The sequence below is a fragment of the Bidens hawaiensis genome, unplaced genomic scaffold (genome assembly GCF_021521415.1).
Source record: "Bidens hawaiensis isolate Kalapana, Puna unplaced genomic scaffold, B.hawaiensis_p1.1 tig00012472_1, whole genome shotgun sequence".
Classification (NCBI taxonomy): Eukaryota; Viridiplantae; Streptophyta; class Magnoliopsida; order Asterales; family Asteraceae; genus Bidens; species Bidens hawaiensis.
Window position 1 is genome coordinate 498,993 of NW_027492020.1, and position 16,478 is coordinate 515,470.

A 16,478-nucleotide genomic window follows, 5' to 3' on the forward strand; every position below is an offset into this window, starting at 1 on the left:
TTAAGAGTCTGTTAGTCACAGACCGTTAAGAACAAATATATTAGAAAATAGGAACGTCGTTAGTGTTGCCGTTTGTTGGGACTGTCATGAGATTAAACTCAAGTAGGTTAAAAATATGACTATTTAATAAATGTGTATGTGATTTTATTTTAACAAAATAATAGTAAAGTAGTCATTTCAAATAAAAAAACAAAAAAATAATACTTTAGTTAAATAAAGGTACAATGGTCATGCATTAAGTTAATTTTAATGAAATGGGTAAATATGTAATATATATAGTTTAAGTCAGGAAAATATGTAACTGTTTTAAGGAGTTAGTTAAATATATAATAATTACTAGCTTTTGAACTTGTGTGTTACACGATATTTGTCAATTGATAAAAAATAAGGTCCGTTATTTCAATTATGATTCTCAAAATACTTATGAATTAATTTAATGTAGTCTTGATGGAAAAAACACACAAGGTAAAGTACCATGTTTTTGGAAACTTCAAATGTTGATTTGCAAGAAATTTAAAAACTTGGTCAAACTCTAGGTATGAAAATGACCATTAATTCAATAATGAATTAAATTTGGGATGTGATTCTCATACACCACCCCCGTATGTCTATACGGCTCGTATAGGCCTTATAGGGCACGAATGACTGACAAGTGGACAAAAAAAAACCAGCTTTTTGCAGCATATACGACCGTATAGACCTATACGAGTCGTATATGTATTAAATGACTCGTATTGCTCCCTGGCAAACCATAAAACCTATACGGTCGTATAGGACTATACGACCGTATATAAATTCATTTGCAGAAACATTCATTGCCTTTTGACCACTATTAATCCCTGCCGAAAAACGACTATACGAGCATATACGAGCCGTATAGTGCTATACGACCCGTATAGACAAATTTTCAGTGGTGCTATACAACACATGAAAGGGTCGAAAAGAAGAACGTTTATAATTGCTAAAAAAATATGATGCAAGTCAGATAATATATCAAAATTTTTTTTTTAAAAATTTATATACGATCCGTATAGGGCTATACTAGGCACTATAAACATCAGACACAAACTGACACGATTCAAGTGCTATAAGACCGTATAGCCCTATACGAGCCGTATATGACAAAAAATGGTGTGTGAGGATCATAGGTGGTGTGGAAGGATCCTAAGCCTTAAATTTACTTTATGTTATAACCCACTTTAGAATGAAGGGGCATATTGTAAGATAGAGAAAAGGACAGGGACTAAATAGATAAATTCTGAAAGCAACGTATGAACAAGAATCATGGTGGTGCCTTGAAAGTTTTACAAACCCTAAATTATTATTACAATAATAATAATAATAATAATTGGGGAAAAGTTGAAATATAATAATGCAATTCATCAATTCTTCATCATCATCATCATCATCATCTTGACAATTCATCTATTGATTACAATGCAGACGAGAACAGTACACGTGGCGCATCTATCAGATCTAGCTACCGAAGGAGAAATTCACGAGTTCTTCTCGTTTTCCGGCGATATCGAGCACGTTGAGATTTGCAGGTTCGTAACGTTTAATTAACAACGGTTTAAATTGATTTTAGTTATTATACTCTTATTATAATACAGGTTGTTAATTGTTGTTGCAGTAGTGATTCAGGAAGACATAATAATATTAATAATAAGACTGCATTTGTGACGTTTAAAGATCCTAGGGCTCTTGAAATTGCGTTATTGCTATCGGTAATCCTTTCATTCGGTTACTATTTCCGGAATAATAGATATTAAATTAGTGTGGTATCGATTTCATAGGGGTGTAAACGACCAGAGGTTGAACTCAACTTGTTTTAGCTACATAGAGCTCGTCTCATTTCGAGCTCTAGTTCTAAAGCTTGAGCTTGGCTTGTGAGTAGTGTTTCAAGCTCGTGCTCGGCTCGTTTATAGTTTATGAATTAGGGATTGATTTCTTTTTAGAACCACTTTGAGTTTTATAAACTTGAAAGAAGTCAACGTAACAATTCTTTTTTTTTATACATATGTAATATGTAAGTTTAAGTAACGTAAAAAACATTACAGTATTTTTTACACACCGAATCGACTTTTTACACATGTGTAATTAACATTTAAACTTGTGTAATAATCAGAAATCTTTATTCTCTCATCTGATTCATTTTTTAATTAAATTTAATCCCAGCCACATATTCTACACTTATTTAATTAAATGTGTGGTCCATATTGAATTCTTGAAATTCTTGCAACTCATCATGTTCTCAAAATATCCTTCCCCTATGAATTAGATTATATATATATGTGTGTGTGTGTGTGTATTAATAATTTAATATATTAAATAATATATATTCTGGTGTATTTTTCATAATTTGTTATATACTAATTAACAAATAAATATGCATTAAAACCTTAAATAAATATAATATAAACAATTGGCTCGTTTAGGCCTGTGAGTCGGCTTGAGCTCGATAAGTGAAGCTCCGGCTCGGGCTTGTTTATTAAACAAGCTTATGTGTTGGCTTGATTTCAGGTACGAGCTCGTTTAAGCTCAGCTCGATCCGAGTAGCTTTTTTACACCCTTACAATTTTGAAAATTAAAATGTTCTTTTGATTGTGAAATTTAAAGGAGAGATCTTTACTGAAATTGTTTTCCTCGTTTATTTTAGAAAGTTGCTTTGAAGTTTTATGATCGGGTTATATTCGTTTTATGCATGATTTTAAACTTACTAAAAAATACATATTGTTATTTCTTCGAAATCTTGAATTTCCAACAGTTCCATGCCAGTTTTGTAACTAGTCAACTACTCAAGTCAACAAACTACGATTACAGAGTTGTGGCTGCGTAATTATGCCACTTTACCAAGTGGAGACTCTAAACTCTTGGCTCCTACTTTGGAAGACATGAGTACAAGTCCAAAATTACAATAAAAGAATTAACAGAACTCGCGCTGTGTTTTTAACTTTTTGTTTATCATCCTTTTGTTTGTCTTTATGCTGGATGATACCACACGTTTTGTTTGGTTATTAATTGTAATTTGTTTATCCATATTACCACTAATAAGCTGGCTTGGTATTTATTTAAACACCTTTTGGTCATGCACTCCTGCTTTTACATGTCTAGCCAACTTCAAGCAGTTGAATTTTAGTTGAATTGTATTTGATATTTTTCTGTCATCCATACACTATTATTTGTCTTATAATATTATTTCCTCAATTTTGTCAATTTCTTTGCTCTTTCTTCATTAATATTTTTAGTTTTTAACTAAGATAATCGGTTGAATTCTTTGTTTAAATGTGACATTTCTACCAACACGATTCTATTGCGATAAGCACTAAAAAAGATAAGACGACTTATTTTGTCCCCCTCTTCTTTTGCTGATAGGACACATGCGTTATTATTTTGATTATTTAGTATCTTGACTTTAAAAGAAAGCGAGCATATATTGTAGAGGTTAACTTGCGCATAAAGTGGTAGCTATAATTATTGTCATTTATATAAACAGACGTATAGCATTCTCTTTCATGAGTATTGGAACTTATATATTTTATACATATTTTGCAGGGAGCAACCATAGTGGATCAGATTGTTACTATCACTCCCGCTGAAAATTACGTGCCAAAGCCTGAGTTTTGTGTACGGTTATCTGTTTTTTAACGGGATGTATAAATCTATTTTCTTGTATGCTATTGTAACTTATGTTATAATGCCACTTGCAGGAAGTTCATGAAGTAGATAATGCTGTAAGCGTGACTCCCGATAACTCTCCATCGTCTACAGAGGTAATACCTATATGCTACAATGCCTTCATGTTATAGAGTTTAATGTCACGAAGATATAGTTTATTAATTATATACGTTAAGCAGGCCTATAATACTTCACCTCGTACCGGAAGAGTGTACATAACTAAAGCACAAGACGTTGTTTCAAATGTTCTTGCAAAAGGTTCAGCAATTAAGCAAGATGCAATGAATAAAGCTAAAGCATTTGATGAGAAGCATCAATTAAGAGCCAATGCATCTGCCAGAGTAAATTCTTTTGACAAAAGAGTAAGGCTTTCAGAGAAGTTTAATGTCGGGGTCTCGGTTGTAAATCAAAAGGTTAAATCCATGGATCAAAAGCTTCAAGTTTCAGATAAAACAATGGCTGCATTAATGGCAGCCGAGAGGAAACTAAACGATACCGGATCAGCTGTCAAATCAAGCAGGTGTGTTTTCTTCACTCTCTAAAAACTTTCTAAGTTACATGTTCAATCTGCTCATCGTGGACGTGTTTAGGTATGTGACAGCTGGCACAGCTTGGTTGAATGGAGCTTTTGGTAAAGTGGCAAAGGCTGGGCAAGTTGCGGGAACAAAAACTAGACAAAAGTGGAACATGGCGGTTTCGAATTTATCTGCAAAGGTGTGTATATTCCTCTAAATAAGTAAAGCATAATAACATATAATAAGTTTTGTATTTAATAACCTGGGTGATGCATACATTGAATTTGCAAATATTATTTGGTTTGCAGGATTCACCGATTGCTGCGTAAGCAGAGTTTATAGACAGCTGCATTCTTATTGATTTTATGGGGTCTCAATTATCAGAATGATAATTGAGATATACAATTAGATATTTTGAAAGCATGGTGTGTGACATTCTCTTGTGTAGTATATGTTTCTAGTGTGTTTATAATTCATTTATTAGTTAATTGTTGCTGTAAATTTTCAAGTAATGATGTGATGTCTGTTTTAAAATCTAGGATGTGTGCGTGTGTGTACGTTTTTTTAACAGATTGTCTAATAATCATATTTATTATTATTTTTAAAATTTGATGTTTGATTTGATTCAGTATTGGATTGGGGTTACTTCCAGTAATTGTGAAAATGGAGCAAATTGTAACTTCTGTTTCCATTTTGTTTGCAAATGTTTAATCTTTTTGTTTACTTTTGAGCTTTAATATCATGTTTCTACTTTGTTTTGTTTATATTTGTATATAAACAACTAGCTCACAAGCAATGAACCGGAATAAAACTAGGCTTGGAATTTGGCTTGTAACATATATTCATATTGAGTTACTTAATCCTTAATGAAAATTTTTCACGGTAACTTTTCTGATATCATAACCTTTCACTATTATAATTTGTTTCATACATTTTGTGTATATTTCTAGGAAACTGTTGTGAAATTTCTCATGTGTATTATGCATGATTTTAATTATATATTTATCATTATATCAACCACTCATAACTATACCGTATAATTTACAAAACTCAATCACATAATTGTGGGGCATGAGCTGAGAAGCACGTACATTCCCTATCCACATCTATATAATTACATTAAAAGTCACTTCATTTTCTCTATAATTTTCAATTAAATAATATTTTTTATACATATATCATTACTTTTTATATCTCCTCTACTCACAGCTACTTTCATATACTATTAAAAAAAAATTATATGGTGTGAACAGTGTATCCGCAAATTTACCAATGAACAGTAACATTTTATCTCTTATCCACTCACAACCATACCGTATACTTTGCAAAACCCACTCACAAACTTTTAGGAAACAAGTTGTGAATGCTCTAGATAGAGTTAATTAGAGGGTTATAGATAATCATCAAATTTGGTTTAATTACCTAATTGTTTTATTATTTTTATTTGAGTCCTAGTTATAGTTTAAACGAGTTCATGTTTATCATATATATATAGAGTCATAATAAGAACTATGATCAAGTTTTAAGTTAATTTATTGATTAATAGAATTGGAGTGTTTATTTCAAAATAAATGTATTTACTCAAATACGTTTACATTAATTCAATTAACACCGTAAATTAATTAATAGAACCACTAGTTTGGTATAACAGCAAGATTGTATTATTACCTTCAATCAATGATTGTAGGTTTTAGTCTCACTTTAAACATATGGCAAAATAGGTGATAAAAGAAATATTTGACGTTAAAAAAAGACAGTGATCAACTGCAGCGCATTGGTTAAACCTATCTCGGTGAAGGCTTGGCCCGGGGTTTATCCCGGGTTCGAGTCCAAGGGGGGGCGCGGTTTTACCCATTCCACGGGGTTTTCACGCATCTGGGGTGGACCGGCAATGGCGTATCCCAATTACGGGAATTTGACCAGTACTGGGTTTGGAGGGTCTCTGTTGGTCGTTCAAAAAAAAAAATTAATTAATTAATTCCGCACGTGACTGAACCGAAGAAATGGCCGAAGACTTGTGGTTGACTTAAAGAGAGAAGGTCATTAAATGCACCCTCTCATGCTTTAAATTGTACTATTTGCCCGTGTCATATACGCTAGCATGCAAAAACTTAGGATATAAGGCCAACTAACATCCTTTGTGTTGCTCAGTTTATTCTTGTGAATATTCAATCAAAACAATCAATGAATTGCTTATCATCTTACTCACCTATTCCTTTCCTTCATGCTCTTGTATTAGTTCTAATTTTCCCCACCATTTCAGCTTCACATGGTGATGGAAATAAGACTGATCATCAGGCTTTGCTACATATCAAGTCACATATCACTCAAGATCCATATGGAGCTCTAACCTCTTGGAACAATTCCCTTCACTTATGTGATTGGACCGGTGTCACATGTGGGAAGCGGCACAAAAGAGTGATTTATTTACGATTGCCGTTGAAAGGTCTAGAAAGCTCTTTGTCTCCTCATGTTGGGAACCTTAGCTTCCTCCGTGAGCTTTCTCTTGCAAAGAACAACTTTCAAGGAGCCATCCCTCATGAACTAGGTCGTCTTTCCAGACTACGCTTCCTTGATCTTGGACGAAACAACTTCAACGGGGTCATTCCAGCCAGCATATCTGGTTGTTCTAACCTTGAATTTATTAGTCTTTCCTTTAACGAGCTAGTTGGAAGCATACCTAAGGAGATCAGTTTCCTCTCCAAAGTTAGGTTTCTTTCGCTTTCTAATAATAATTTAACAAGTGGTATCCCGTCTTTCTTGGGGAATATCACATCCATGGAAATGTTCTCGATTTCTAGAAATCCGTTGGTGGGGCATTCCAGATACCTTAGGCCATTGGAAAAATTTAGAAGAAATTTCTTGTGACGCTTGTAATCTATATGGAAACATCCCTAAATCCCTCTACAACCTTTCATTCCTAACTAATATTAGTTTGGCGGATAATCGATTGAGTGGAAGTTTACCTCCAGCCATAGGTGAAATGCTCCCTCATCTTGTCATTTTCCAATTACAGGGTAACCAATTAACCGGTCCTCTTCCACCATCCACCTCTAATTGTTCGAGTTTAAGGTATCTTGATATTAGTCAGAACATGTTAAGTGGGAAGTTGACAATCGACTTAGCAAAACTGACAGATATTCGGGCAATATCCTTAAGTAGTAACAATATTGGAAGCAAAGAATCTGATGAAATGAAGTTCATTGATTCTTTAAAAAACTGCACCAGATTAGAGACGTTGGATCTTGGAAACTGCAAGTTTCAAGGAGTACTCCCTACATCAATAGGTAACATTTCTAATCAGCTTCTTTCTCTATATTTAGATGAGAACCAGTTACATGGAAACCTCCCTAGGTCAATCGGTAATCTAGTTGGCTTGGAATTGTTATCAGTAGGAGGTAACCAACTCACAGGAAACATCCCTTCAACCATTGGTAACCTTCAAAGGCTACAACTCATTTCTTTAAACGCAAACCAACTTTCAGGACCAGTTCCTAATGCCATAGGGAACTTATCATTAGTAATCGAACTTGATTTATCTTCAAACAAGTTGCAAGGAGTTATTCCATCAAGACTGGGAAATTGTCATAATCTATTAGCGTTGGACCTTAGTAAGAACAAACTTAATGGAAAAATACCTATACAAGTTGTTCAACTTTCATCTCTATCCATATATTTGGATCTTTCTCACAACAACTTGTTTGGTACACTTCCAACCGAGGTTGGAGAACTAAAGATGTTGAGTGTACTAGATTTATCTGATAATAATTTGTCGGATAGCATTCCTAGTACCCTTGGTGATTGTGTAAGCCTTACGAGGTTATCCCTAAAGGAAACTTATTTAAAGGTATCATACCACCATCATTAAGTAACTTGAGAGGATTGGAGGAACTTGATTTTTCTTATAATAATTTATCGAGCCAAATTCCTAAATTTTTAGAGCATTTTCCATCAGAATATATAAATCTGTCCTACAATGATTTTGAGGGTGAAGTAGAATTTCCAATTGCAACTGTATTCAATATTATGGGGAATCGTAGACTTTGTAGTCGCGTTTTTGAACTTCGGTTACCCGAATGCAGATTCAAGAAGATAAAGAAACACTCAAAGAAGTTTCCTGTATTTGTAGTAGTTATTATTGTGATTGCATCCATAATTTTCACTGCAATATGTTTAGAAAATGCTTTGTGTAAGAAGAGAAGTATGGTTGAACCATCTCAATCATCAATGAGCAATCGATTCTTGAAAGTTTCATACAAACAACTTTTCAAGGCTACAAACGGGTTCTCTGAAGCCAATTTAATCGGAAATGGTGGGTCTAGTTCCGTTTATATAGGAATCCGGAATGAATATGATGATAGATATGTTGCAGTCAAAGTTCTACATCTTCAAAATCGAGGAGCTCAAAGAAGCTATACGAGGGAGTGTGAAGCGTGGCAGAACATTCGACAGCGGAATTTGTTGAAGATAATAACTATATGCTCAAGTATTGACTTTCAAGGTAATGAGTTTAAAGCTTTGGTATACGAGTTCATGCCTAAAGGGAGTTTGCATGATTGGTTGCATTCAAATGAAAGTACATCAAGAATCAACCTTCTACAGATAGTTAATATTCTTATCGATATTGCATATGCACTTGAGTATCTTCACAATCAATGTGTACCAACTGTTGTTCACGGTGACTTGAAGCCTAGAAACATTCTACTTGATGAGGATATGGTAGCTCACATTGGAGACTTCGGCTTAGCTCAGCTTATTGGAACAACTTCATACCAAAACATCTCAACCGGGATTACAGGAACAATCGGTTATGTTGCTCCAGGTAAAATTCATGTATTCATAAAATTCATATGTATTTGCTTATAGTAGTACCTTTATGAGTTTATTGTTTATGTATTACAGAGTATGGTCTAGGGAATGAGTTGACAAGTAGTGGGGATGTCTACAATTTTGGAATATTATTACTTGAGGTGCTGACAGGGAAAAAACCGACTGAAGACACCTTTAATGATGGTCTTAGTCTTCATAGATTTGCTTCCACGGCCTTTCCAGAGCATGTAACTGACGTTATTGATGTTAAGATACTAGATGTTTTTAGAAAGGATGAGATGTTTATGCAAAATATGGAAGCAAATGTTAAGGAAATAGAGGAATGTCTGGTGTCGATGGTCAAAATTGGAGTATCATGCTCTATGGATTCCCCGGCACAGCGGATGGATATGAAAATGGTCATACATGCATTGCAGCAAATTCTCGACCGACTTCAAAATATTTGTTACTTTCAGATAACGTGCACGTTCTTTCAAGAAAGAAACCAGGAAATGGTGCATGTCACCGTTACATCTTTGCTACTAAGTCATTGTAAAAGTTACAAGTTATAGGAATAATAAATCTTTGTTACTTTGTCCCTATGTAAAAGTTCAAAGGAATTTTACATCTTTGCTATATTTGTCACGGCCTCACGGGTCAAAAATACTTAGTTTTAAACCATCTACCCTAACCAAATAGAGACATAAAAAAGTTAAAAGAAAAAAACGCCCAAATTAATTGGAGTTCCAGTTACCATACCGCCCGAAAGCTCAAAAAGTAGGTATCGAATTGTTACGGACACTACTTGGTTTGTTACCAGTTCCGAGTAGCATTTGCTCATCCCCATCCTGGGTGAGTTAGGTCTGAAACGTCAGAATTAGTATGCGTCAAAATTAGCATGAACGGTTGACATCCCGTCTCGTAAAGGGTTAACTTTTGGGCTTAGGTCAAAAGCACCAAAGGTGTTAAATATTAAACTTGGATTATTGTTGTAAAAACTTGAGGGATCGGCCAGTATGTCTTTTATATATATATATGCTAATGGTGGTAAAAGAAATAGAGGTGTAAACGAGCTGAACAACTTTGTGATCTACTTAAGATTAACTCGTTTATAAAAACTTAAATCGAGTTGAGCCTGTACAAAACTTGAGCTCTTTCATTAAAGCTCATTTAATAAAGGCACAATGGATTTTAAATATACACATTAAACATGCCAATAATACTTCGTCCCATACGAGGAAACCACAATACGTTGTTTCAAGTGTTCTAGCAAAAGCTAAAGCATTTGCTGAGAAGCGTCAGTTAAGAGCCAATGCATCTGCTAGAGTGAATTCTTTTGTCAAAAGGGTAACGGCTTTCGGAGAAGTTTAATGTCGGGGTCTTGGCTGTAAATCAAAAGGTTAAATTTGTGGGTCATAAGCTTCAAGTTTCAGACAAAACAATGGCTGCATTAATTAAACGACACCGAATCGTCTGTCAAATCAAGCAGGTTTGTTTTCTTCACTCTCTAGTAGTTTCTAACTTGCCTGTTCAATCTGGTCAACTTGGATGTGTTTAGGTATGTGACAAATTGTATAGCATGATTGAATGCAGCTTTTGTTAAAGTCGAACTTGGCGGTTTTAAATTTAACTGCAAAGGTGAGCATTTTTCTTTAAAAACAAAAACATTCACCTTTTAGTTTTCCTCTTAACTAAATTAGTAAATGAAATTCGGTTTTGCAGGATTCACCAATTGATGCATAGGCAGAGTTTATAGACAGCTGCATTCTTATTAATCTCATGGGGTCTCAATTACCAGAATGATTATTGAGATACATTATTTTGTGTACTATATGTTTCTAGTGTGTTTATAATTCATTTATTAGTTAATTGTTGCTGTAAATTTCTAGTAATGTTGTGAAGCCCATTTATAAGATGTGTTAATCTAGCAATATTGTAATTCGATCAAGTGTGTAACTATAAAGACATAATTTTATGGGGGTATTAGGATGTGTGTTTTTCTTAAACTAAGGTGGCTTGAAACATGTTTGTCATGTCCCTTACCCAGTGCCAGTTACATGATGTTTCAAAGTTCCAATATTTTATAGCTCTTAAAACTTATTTTAACGGATAGCACTGAGATCCTAATTGACCTGGAATTGGTGGTCAAGTGACAGGGAAAAAGTCTCTTAAAACACCCAAAGGTGTTGAGTCCTGGGACGCAAAATTATTTTTTTTTTTGCTTATCAAACACAAATGGTAAGACAAATAGAACCCAACAACATTATTAATTAACGCGAAAGTAATCTACTATTTATTTTTATTATTAGAGAATGTTCATTTTAGTAGAAAATATTCAACCACTTGTCTTGTTGAAAAGGAATATGTGGATGGAATTAGCTTCACTATTTGCATGCCACGTTACTTAAGATAACGTACAAAACATAGGATAAAAAGCTAACAATTATTCTTGTGATCTTAAGTTTGTTTCTAAAATGAAGTTAAGGCAACCAATAATCCTCTTATCATCTTCCTCTCATATTTGTTTCATCTTTAATGCTCTTATAATTTTAACTTTCATCGTCATCTCAGCCTCCTATGGTGAAAATGAGACCGATCTTCATGCTTTGTTGAAGATCAAGTCAATGATCACTCGTGGAGATCTAAAGTCATGGAACGATTCCCTTAAATTCTGTTTTTGGAGTGGCGTTTATTGTGGGAAGCAGCATAGAAGAGTGACCATGCTAATACTTGATTCGCAAGGTATCGAAGGCTCTTTGTCTCCTCATGTAGGGAACCTTAGCTTTCTCCAAAAGCTTTCATTTCGGAACAATAGTTTTCATGGAACTATCCCACATGAACTCGGTCGTCTACCAAGGCTACGCGTGCTTAATCTTGGACTTAACAAGTTCAATGGGGTAATTCCAGCTAACCTGTCAGGTTGTTCTAACCTAGAAGAGCTCGATCTTTCAGTTAACGAGCTAGTTGGAAGCATACCCAAGGAGATGAGTTCCCTCTCAAAACTTTCTTTTCTTTCACTTAGTTATAACAACTTAACCGGTGGAATTCAACCCTTTTTAGGGAATATTACATCAATGGAAATGTTCTTTGTTGTTGAAAATCCGTTGGGTGGGAGCATTCCGGATACCATACGCCATTGGAGAAAAGTAAAATCAATTTATGGCGGGTTTTGTAATTTATACGGAACCATTCCTCATTCTCTTTACAACCTTTCACTCCTAACAAATATTAGCTTGCAAGGGAATCAACTAACCGGTAGGCTTCCTATGGCGATAGGTGCAATGCTCCCTCATCTTGTCTTGTTTCAATTAAGGGCAAATCAATTGAGCGGACCTCTTCCATCCTCAATATCTAATTGTTCAAGGTTAAGACGTATTGAATTAACAAGAAATAAATTTAGTGGGAAGTTAAAAATTGACTTTGCGAAACTAGGAGACCTTATTTATATAAACCTAAGTAATAACAACTTTGGAAGCAACGAATCCGATGAAATGAAGTTTATTGATTCTTTGGAAAACTGCACCAAATTAGAGAATTTGATTCTTTATAAGTGCGAGTTTCAAGGAGTGCTCCCTAGATCAATTGTCAATCTTTCTGATAAACTGAATTTTATGTCTTTTGAAAAAAACCATTTACAGGGAAACCTCCCTAGATTAATTGGTAATCTAGTTGGCTTGGGTAGTTTATATTTAGGAACTAACCGTTTCACAGGAAACATCCCCTCAACCATTGGTAATCTTAGAAACCTACAAGTTGTTGATTTATCTGGAAACAAACTTTCAGGACAAATTCCTGATGCCTTTGGAAATTTATCATTGTTAACCAAACTCTTTTTAAGTTTGAACAATCTAGAAGGGGTTATACCATCAAGCCTCGGAAAACTTCCTCGTCTACTAAACTTACTCCTTAATGAAAATGAACTTACCGGGACAATACCTTCACAACTTTTTCAACTTTCATCTTTATCCATACGTTTGGATCTTTCTCAAAACAATTTGTTTGGCTCACTTCCAACAGAGATAGGAGATCTCAATATGTTGAGTGAAATGGATTTGTCTGATAACAATTTATCCGGTAACATTCCAAGTAGTCTTGGTGGTTGTGTTAGCCTTTCAAGGTTGTCACTTAAAGGAAACTTGTTTCAAGGTGTGGTACCACAATCATTAAGTTCCTTAAAAGGATTAGTCGAACTTGATATATCTCATAATAATTTGTCGGGTCAAATTCCTCAATTCTTAGAATGGTTTTTGTTAGAATATTTGAACCTTTCTTATAATAATCTTGAGGGTGAGGTGCCAATGCAAGGAGTATTTTCCAATGGAAGCCGGTTCTCAGTGTGGGAGAATAATAGGCTTTGTGGTGGCATTGTTGAACTTGGGTTACCTAAATGCAAGGAGATAAGGAAACATACAAAAAAGTTTATTCTGTTTGTAATAATTATGTTGATTGCATCCACACTTTTCATCACAATATGTTTATCATATGTTTGGTGTAAGAAGAACAAGAGCCAAGGGTCTGAAACATCAATGTCTCAACGATTCTTGGAAGTTTCATACAATCAACTTCTCAAAGCTACCAATGGCTTCTCGGAATCGAATTTGATTGGAAATGGTGCTTTTAGTTCTGTATATAAAGGGCTCCTTGATGAAGACGGTATATTTGTTGCAGTCAAAGTTATACATATTAAGAATAGAGGAGCTCAAAGAAGCTTTATGAGGGAGTGTGAAGTATGGAGAAACATTCGACATCGGCATATATTAAAGATAATAACTTCATGTTCAAGCGTTGACTTTCAAGGAAATGATTTCAAAGCTTTGGTATATGAGTTCATGCCTAATGGGAGTTTACATGATTGGTTGCATTCAAGTAAAAGAACTTCTAGACTAAACCTTCTTCAAAGAATAAATATTCTCACTGATGTCGCATATGCACTTGATTACATTCACAATCAGTGTGTACCAACCATTGTTCATTGTGACTTGAAGCCTAGCAACATTCTACTTGATGATGATATGGTCGCCCATGTTGGAGACTTCGGTTTAGCTAGATTTCTTGGAAAAACTTCGAAACAAAACAACTCAACCGGGATTAGAGGAACAATTGGTTATACTCCTCCAGGTACATCCATTTTGTTCATAGACCCAAATTCCTTTACTTATAGCATTACCTATTTTCTCTAAAGTATTTACGTATAAATTACAGAGTATGGACTAGGAAATGAGATGACAAGTAGTGGGGACGTCTATAGTTTTGGGATATTATTACTCGAGGTGATGACCGGGAAAAGGCCGACTCATGACATGTTTAATGAAGGCCTTAGCCTTCATAAATATGCATCCATGGCATTGCCAGGCCATGTAACCAATATTATTGATGTTAACATTATAAAAGCTTATGAGGATAAAATTGCTAAGCAAAATTGTGAAGCAAATGCAAAGAGAAAAGAGGAACATGAATGTTTCACTTCGATAATCAATATTGGAGTATCATGCTCCATGGATTCCCCACAACAACGGATGGATATTCAAACGGTTTTATATGAATTGCAACATATTTTGTCTACACTTCAAAATATTTGAGGTAAAGTGTTTTCTCTTACATCTTTATACTTATGCCAATGCATGTTTGCCACAATTTCGTTTTGACATATACATATGAATTCCTTGTTAATTCTAATAGTTAAAAGAATATTATATTGTTTTGATGGAAAATCTTGAAGTGATCTTGGATGCCTCTAAAGTGGTGCATCAGGTTCAGTATGAACAAACAATTACATAAGAAATATCAAAATTCAAATATTATTTTATCAATAAATTATAATATGTTCATGAGCTTTCACGCTAGATCAACAAGTAGTTTTATTAACTTTTTACTTTTAATTAAGTTCAACTAATTTGATAAATATGTAAATTCCTCAAAGCATATAAGATTTGCAAATGATTGAAACTATTGATGATTACATATCTATAAGATTTTTTTATTGAAGCTGAAACTTCCGTATAATAGTTACTTAAACATAGAGGTGCAAAAAAAAACTGCTTCCGGACCCGACCTACCGCGGATACGGACCGGGCCAGGGGCAGATCTACGGCAGTAACGGGTGGTTCCGTGGAACCACCCGAGTTTCGAAATTATAGTGTATTTATATATAGAAAATAATAAAGGAACCACCCTATAAATTATACAGGAACCATCTTAAAAACATATAAAGTGCTTGTCCGGATGGTAGTTTATAGGGTTTTATAACCCGGAGGTCGCAGGTTCTATTCTCGTTTTTTATAGTTTTTTTTTTGTTTCTTACTAAGTTACCCTAACTGATGTTAGGGTTTTTTATAACAAACATAAGCAAAGCAGCGCCTCTTCGCAAACATAAGCAAAGCAGCGCCTCTTCGCAAACATAAGCAAAGCAGCGCCTCTTCGCAAACAGGCAACAGCAGTCGTCCGCCGCCGTATATGACCACCGTAAGCCACTGACCATCGTCCACCGCCGTCCGCCGGCGCCAGCAGCCTCCCTCAGCCACTCCCGCTGCCCACCTGCCCCGCACAACCCCTGACCAACCAGTCTATCAGTCTATCAGCCACTCACTCTATCAGTCTATCACTCTATCAGCCACTCAGCCCGTCTTTGATCCCCGTCCTCCTGCCACTGCCTACTCTTACTCGGAGTCTCGAATCCTCCCACTTTGAAGGTAATAATTCATTGTTAAATGTTAATTGTTCATAATTGATAAGTGTTAACTACTTAATTGTTAAGCTATTTGTTAAATTTAGTTTTAGTTTGTTAGATTATTGGTTTTAATTTGTTAGTTTGTTAGTTTTTGTTAGTTTCTTAGTTTTAAATTTGTTAGTTTGTTACTTTTCCCGAACCATCGAACCGACCCGAACCTCAAACCGACCCGGAATTTTATATACCCGACTCGGTGAAATTGAAACATATAAAAGTAGTACACCACCCAAAAAAAATTCCTGGATCCGCCACTGGACCGGGCTTTGGGTTTCTCCCAGGAACTGAAACCGACCACCGGTTCCACCAATACCCGGTCAAAACCCGACCCAACCTAACCCTACCCGAAACCCGAAATAAACCCGGAAAACTCGGTCTAACGCCCGACTATAGAGGTGCCATACCAGGAACCGGTTTTAATTTTTGTTAACCATACCAGGAACCGGTTCCTGAAATTACCTGGTTTATACACCTCTACTTAAACCCCAATTGTCAATTTTTAGTTAGACTCCAGTTTATTTTTGTTATCAACAATCTTTTCTTGCCTTAAATTTCTCCAGAAACGTATATGATTAAGTTGCTATATTATATAGGGTGCAGTTACTGTATGCTAATGCCTTGACGTACGGTAGGTACGCGAGACGATCAAAGGCAAAAAACAAAGGCAATAACCTAAAACGCTCATTAAACGCTCAAAAAACTTAAACGCTCATTAAACGCTCAAAACGGTCTTTGTGAAAAGAAGTGAAAAA

At 35.0% G+C, this 16,478-nt stretch overlaps 2 protein-coding genes and 1 pseudogene across 3 annotated transcripts; all 3 read left to right on the forward strand.

Moving 5' to 3' along the window:
- Positions 1 to 1,399: 1,399 nt before the first annotated feature.
- Positions 1,400 to 4,782, forward strand: LOC143541140 (binding partner of ACD11 1-like). The gene is made up of 7 exons (XM_077034035.1): positions 1,400 to 1,547; positions 1,634 to 1,727; positions 3,556 to 3,627; positions 3,711 to 3,773; positions 3,858 to 4,198; positions 4,269 to 4,392; positions 4,502 to 4,782. Exons 1-7 carry the CDS (start codon positions 1,438 to 1,440, stop codon positions 4,520 to 4,522), a joined length of 825 nt encoding a protein of 274 aa, XP_076890150.1. The 5' UTR covers positions 1,400 to 1,437; the 3' UTR covers positions 4,523 to 4,782.
- Positions 4,783 to 6,356: 1,574 nt separating this feature from the next.
- Positions 6,357 to 9,574, forward strand: LOC143541178 (LRR receptor-like serine/threonine-protein kinase EFR; annotated as a pseudogene). The gene is made up of 2 exons (XR_013136717.1): positions 6,357 to 9,015; positions 9,096 to 9,574. The product of XR_013136717.1 is annotated as an LRR receptor-like serine/threonine-protein kinase EFR (transcript).
- A 1,875-nt stretch (positions 9,575 to 11,449) lies between these two features.
- Positions 11,450 to 14,581, forward strand: LOC143541162 (receptor kinase-like protein Xa21). The gene is made up of 2 exons (XM_077034055.1): positions 11,450 to 14,120; positions 14,205 to 14,581. Exons 1-2 carry the CDS (start codon positions 11,477 to 11,479, stop codon positions 14,579 to 14,581), a joined length of 3,021 nt encoding a protein of 1,006 aa, XP_076890170.1. The 5' UTR covers positions 11,450 to 11,476.
- The last annotated feature ends 1,897 nt before the right edge of the window (positions 14,582 to 16,478 follow it).

Coding starts and splice junctions, on each gene's coding strand:
- LOC143541140 (XM_077034035.1), top strand. CDS start 1,438: ATGCAGACGAGAACAGTACACGTGGCGCATCTATCAGATCTAGCTACC. Junction 1,548..1,633: donor GAGCACGTTGAGATTTGCAG/GTTCGTAACGTT, acceptor TTGTTGTTGCAG/TAGTGATTCAGGAAGACATA. Junction 3,774..3,857: donor ACTCTCCATCGTCTACAGAG/GTAATACCTATA, acceptor TACGTTAAGCAG/GCCTATAATACTTCACCTCG.
- LOC143541162 (XM_077034055.1), top strand. CDS start 11,477: ATGAAGTTAAGGCAACCAATAATCCTCTTATCATCTTCCTCTCATATT. Junction 14,121..14,204: donor AATTGGTTATACTCCTCCAG/GTACATCCATTT, acceptor TATAAATTACAG/AGTATGGACTAGGAAATGAG.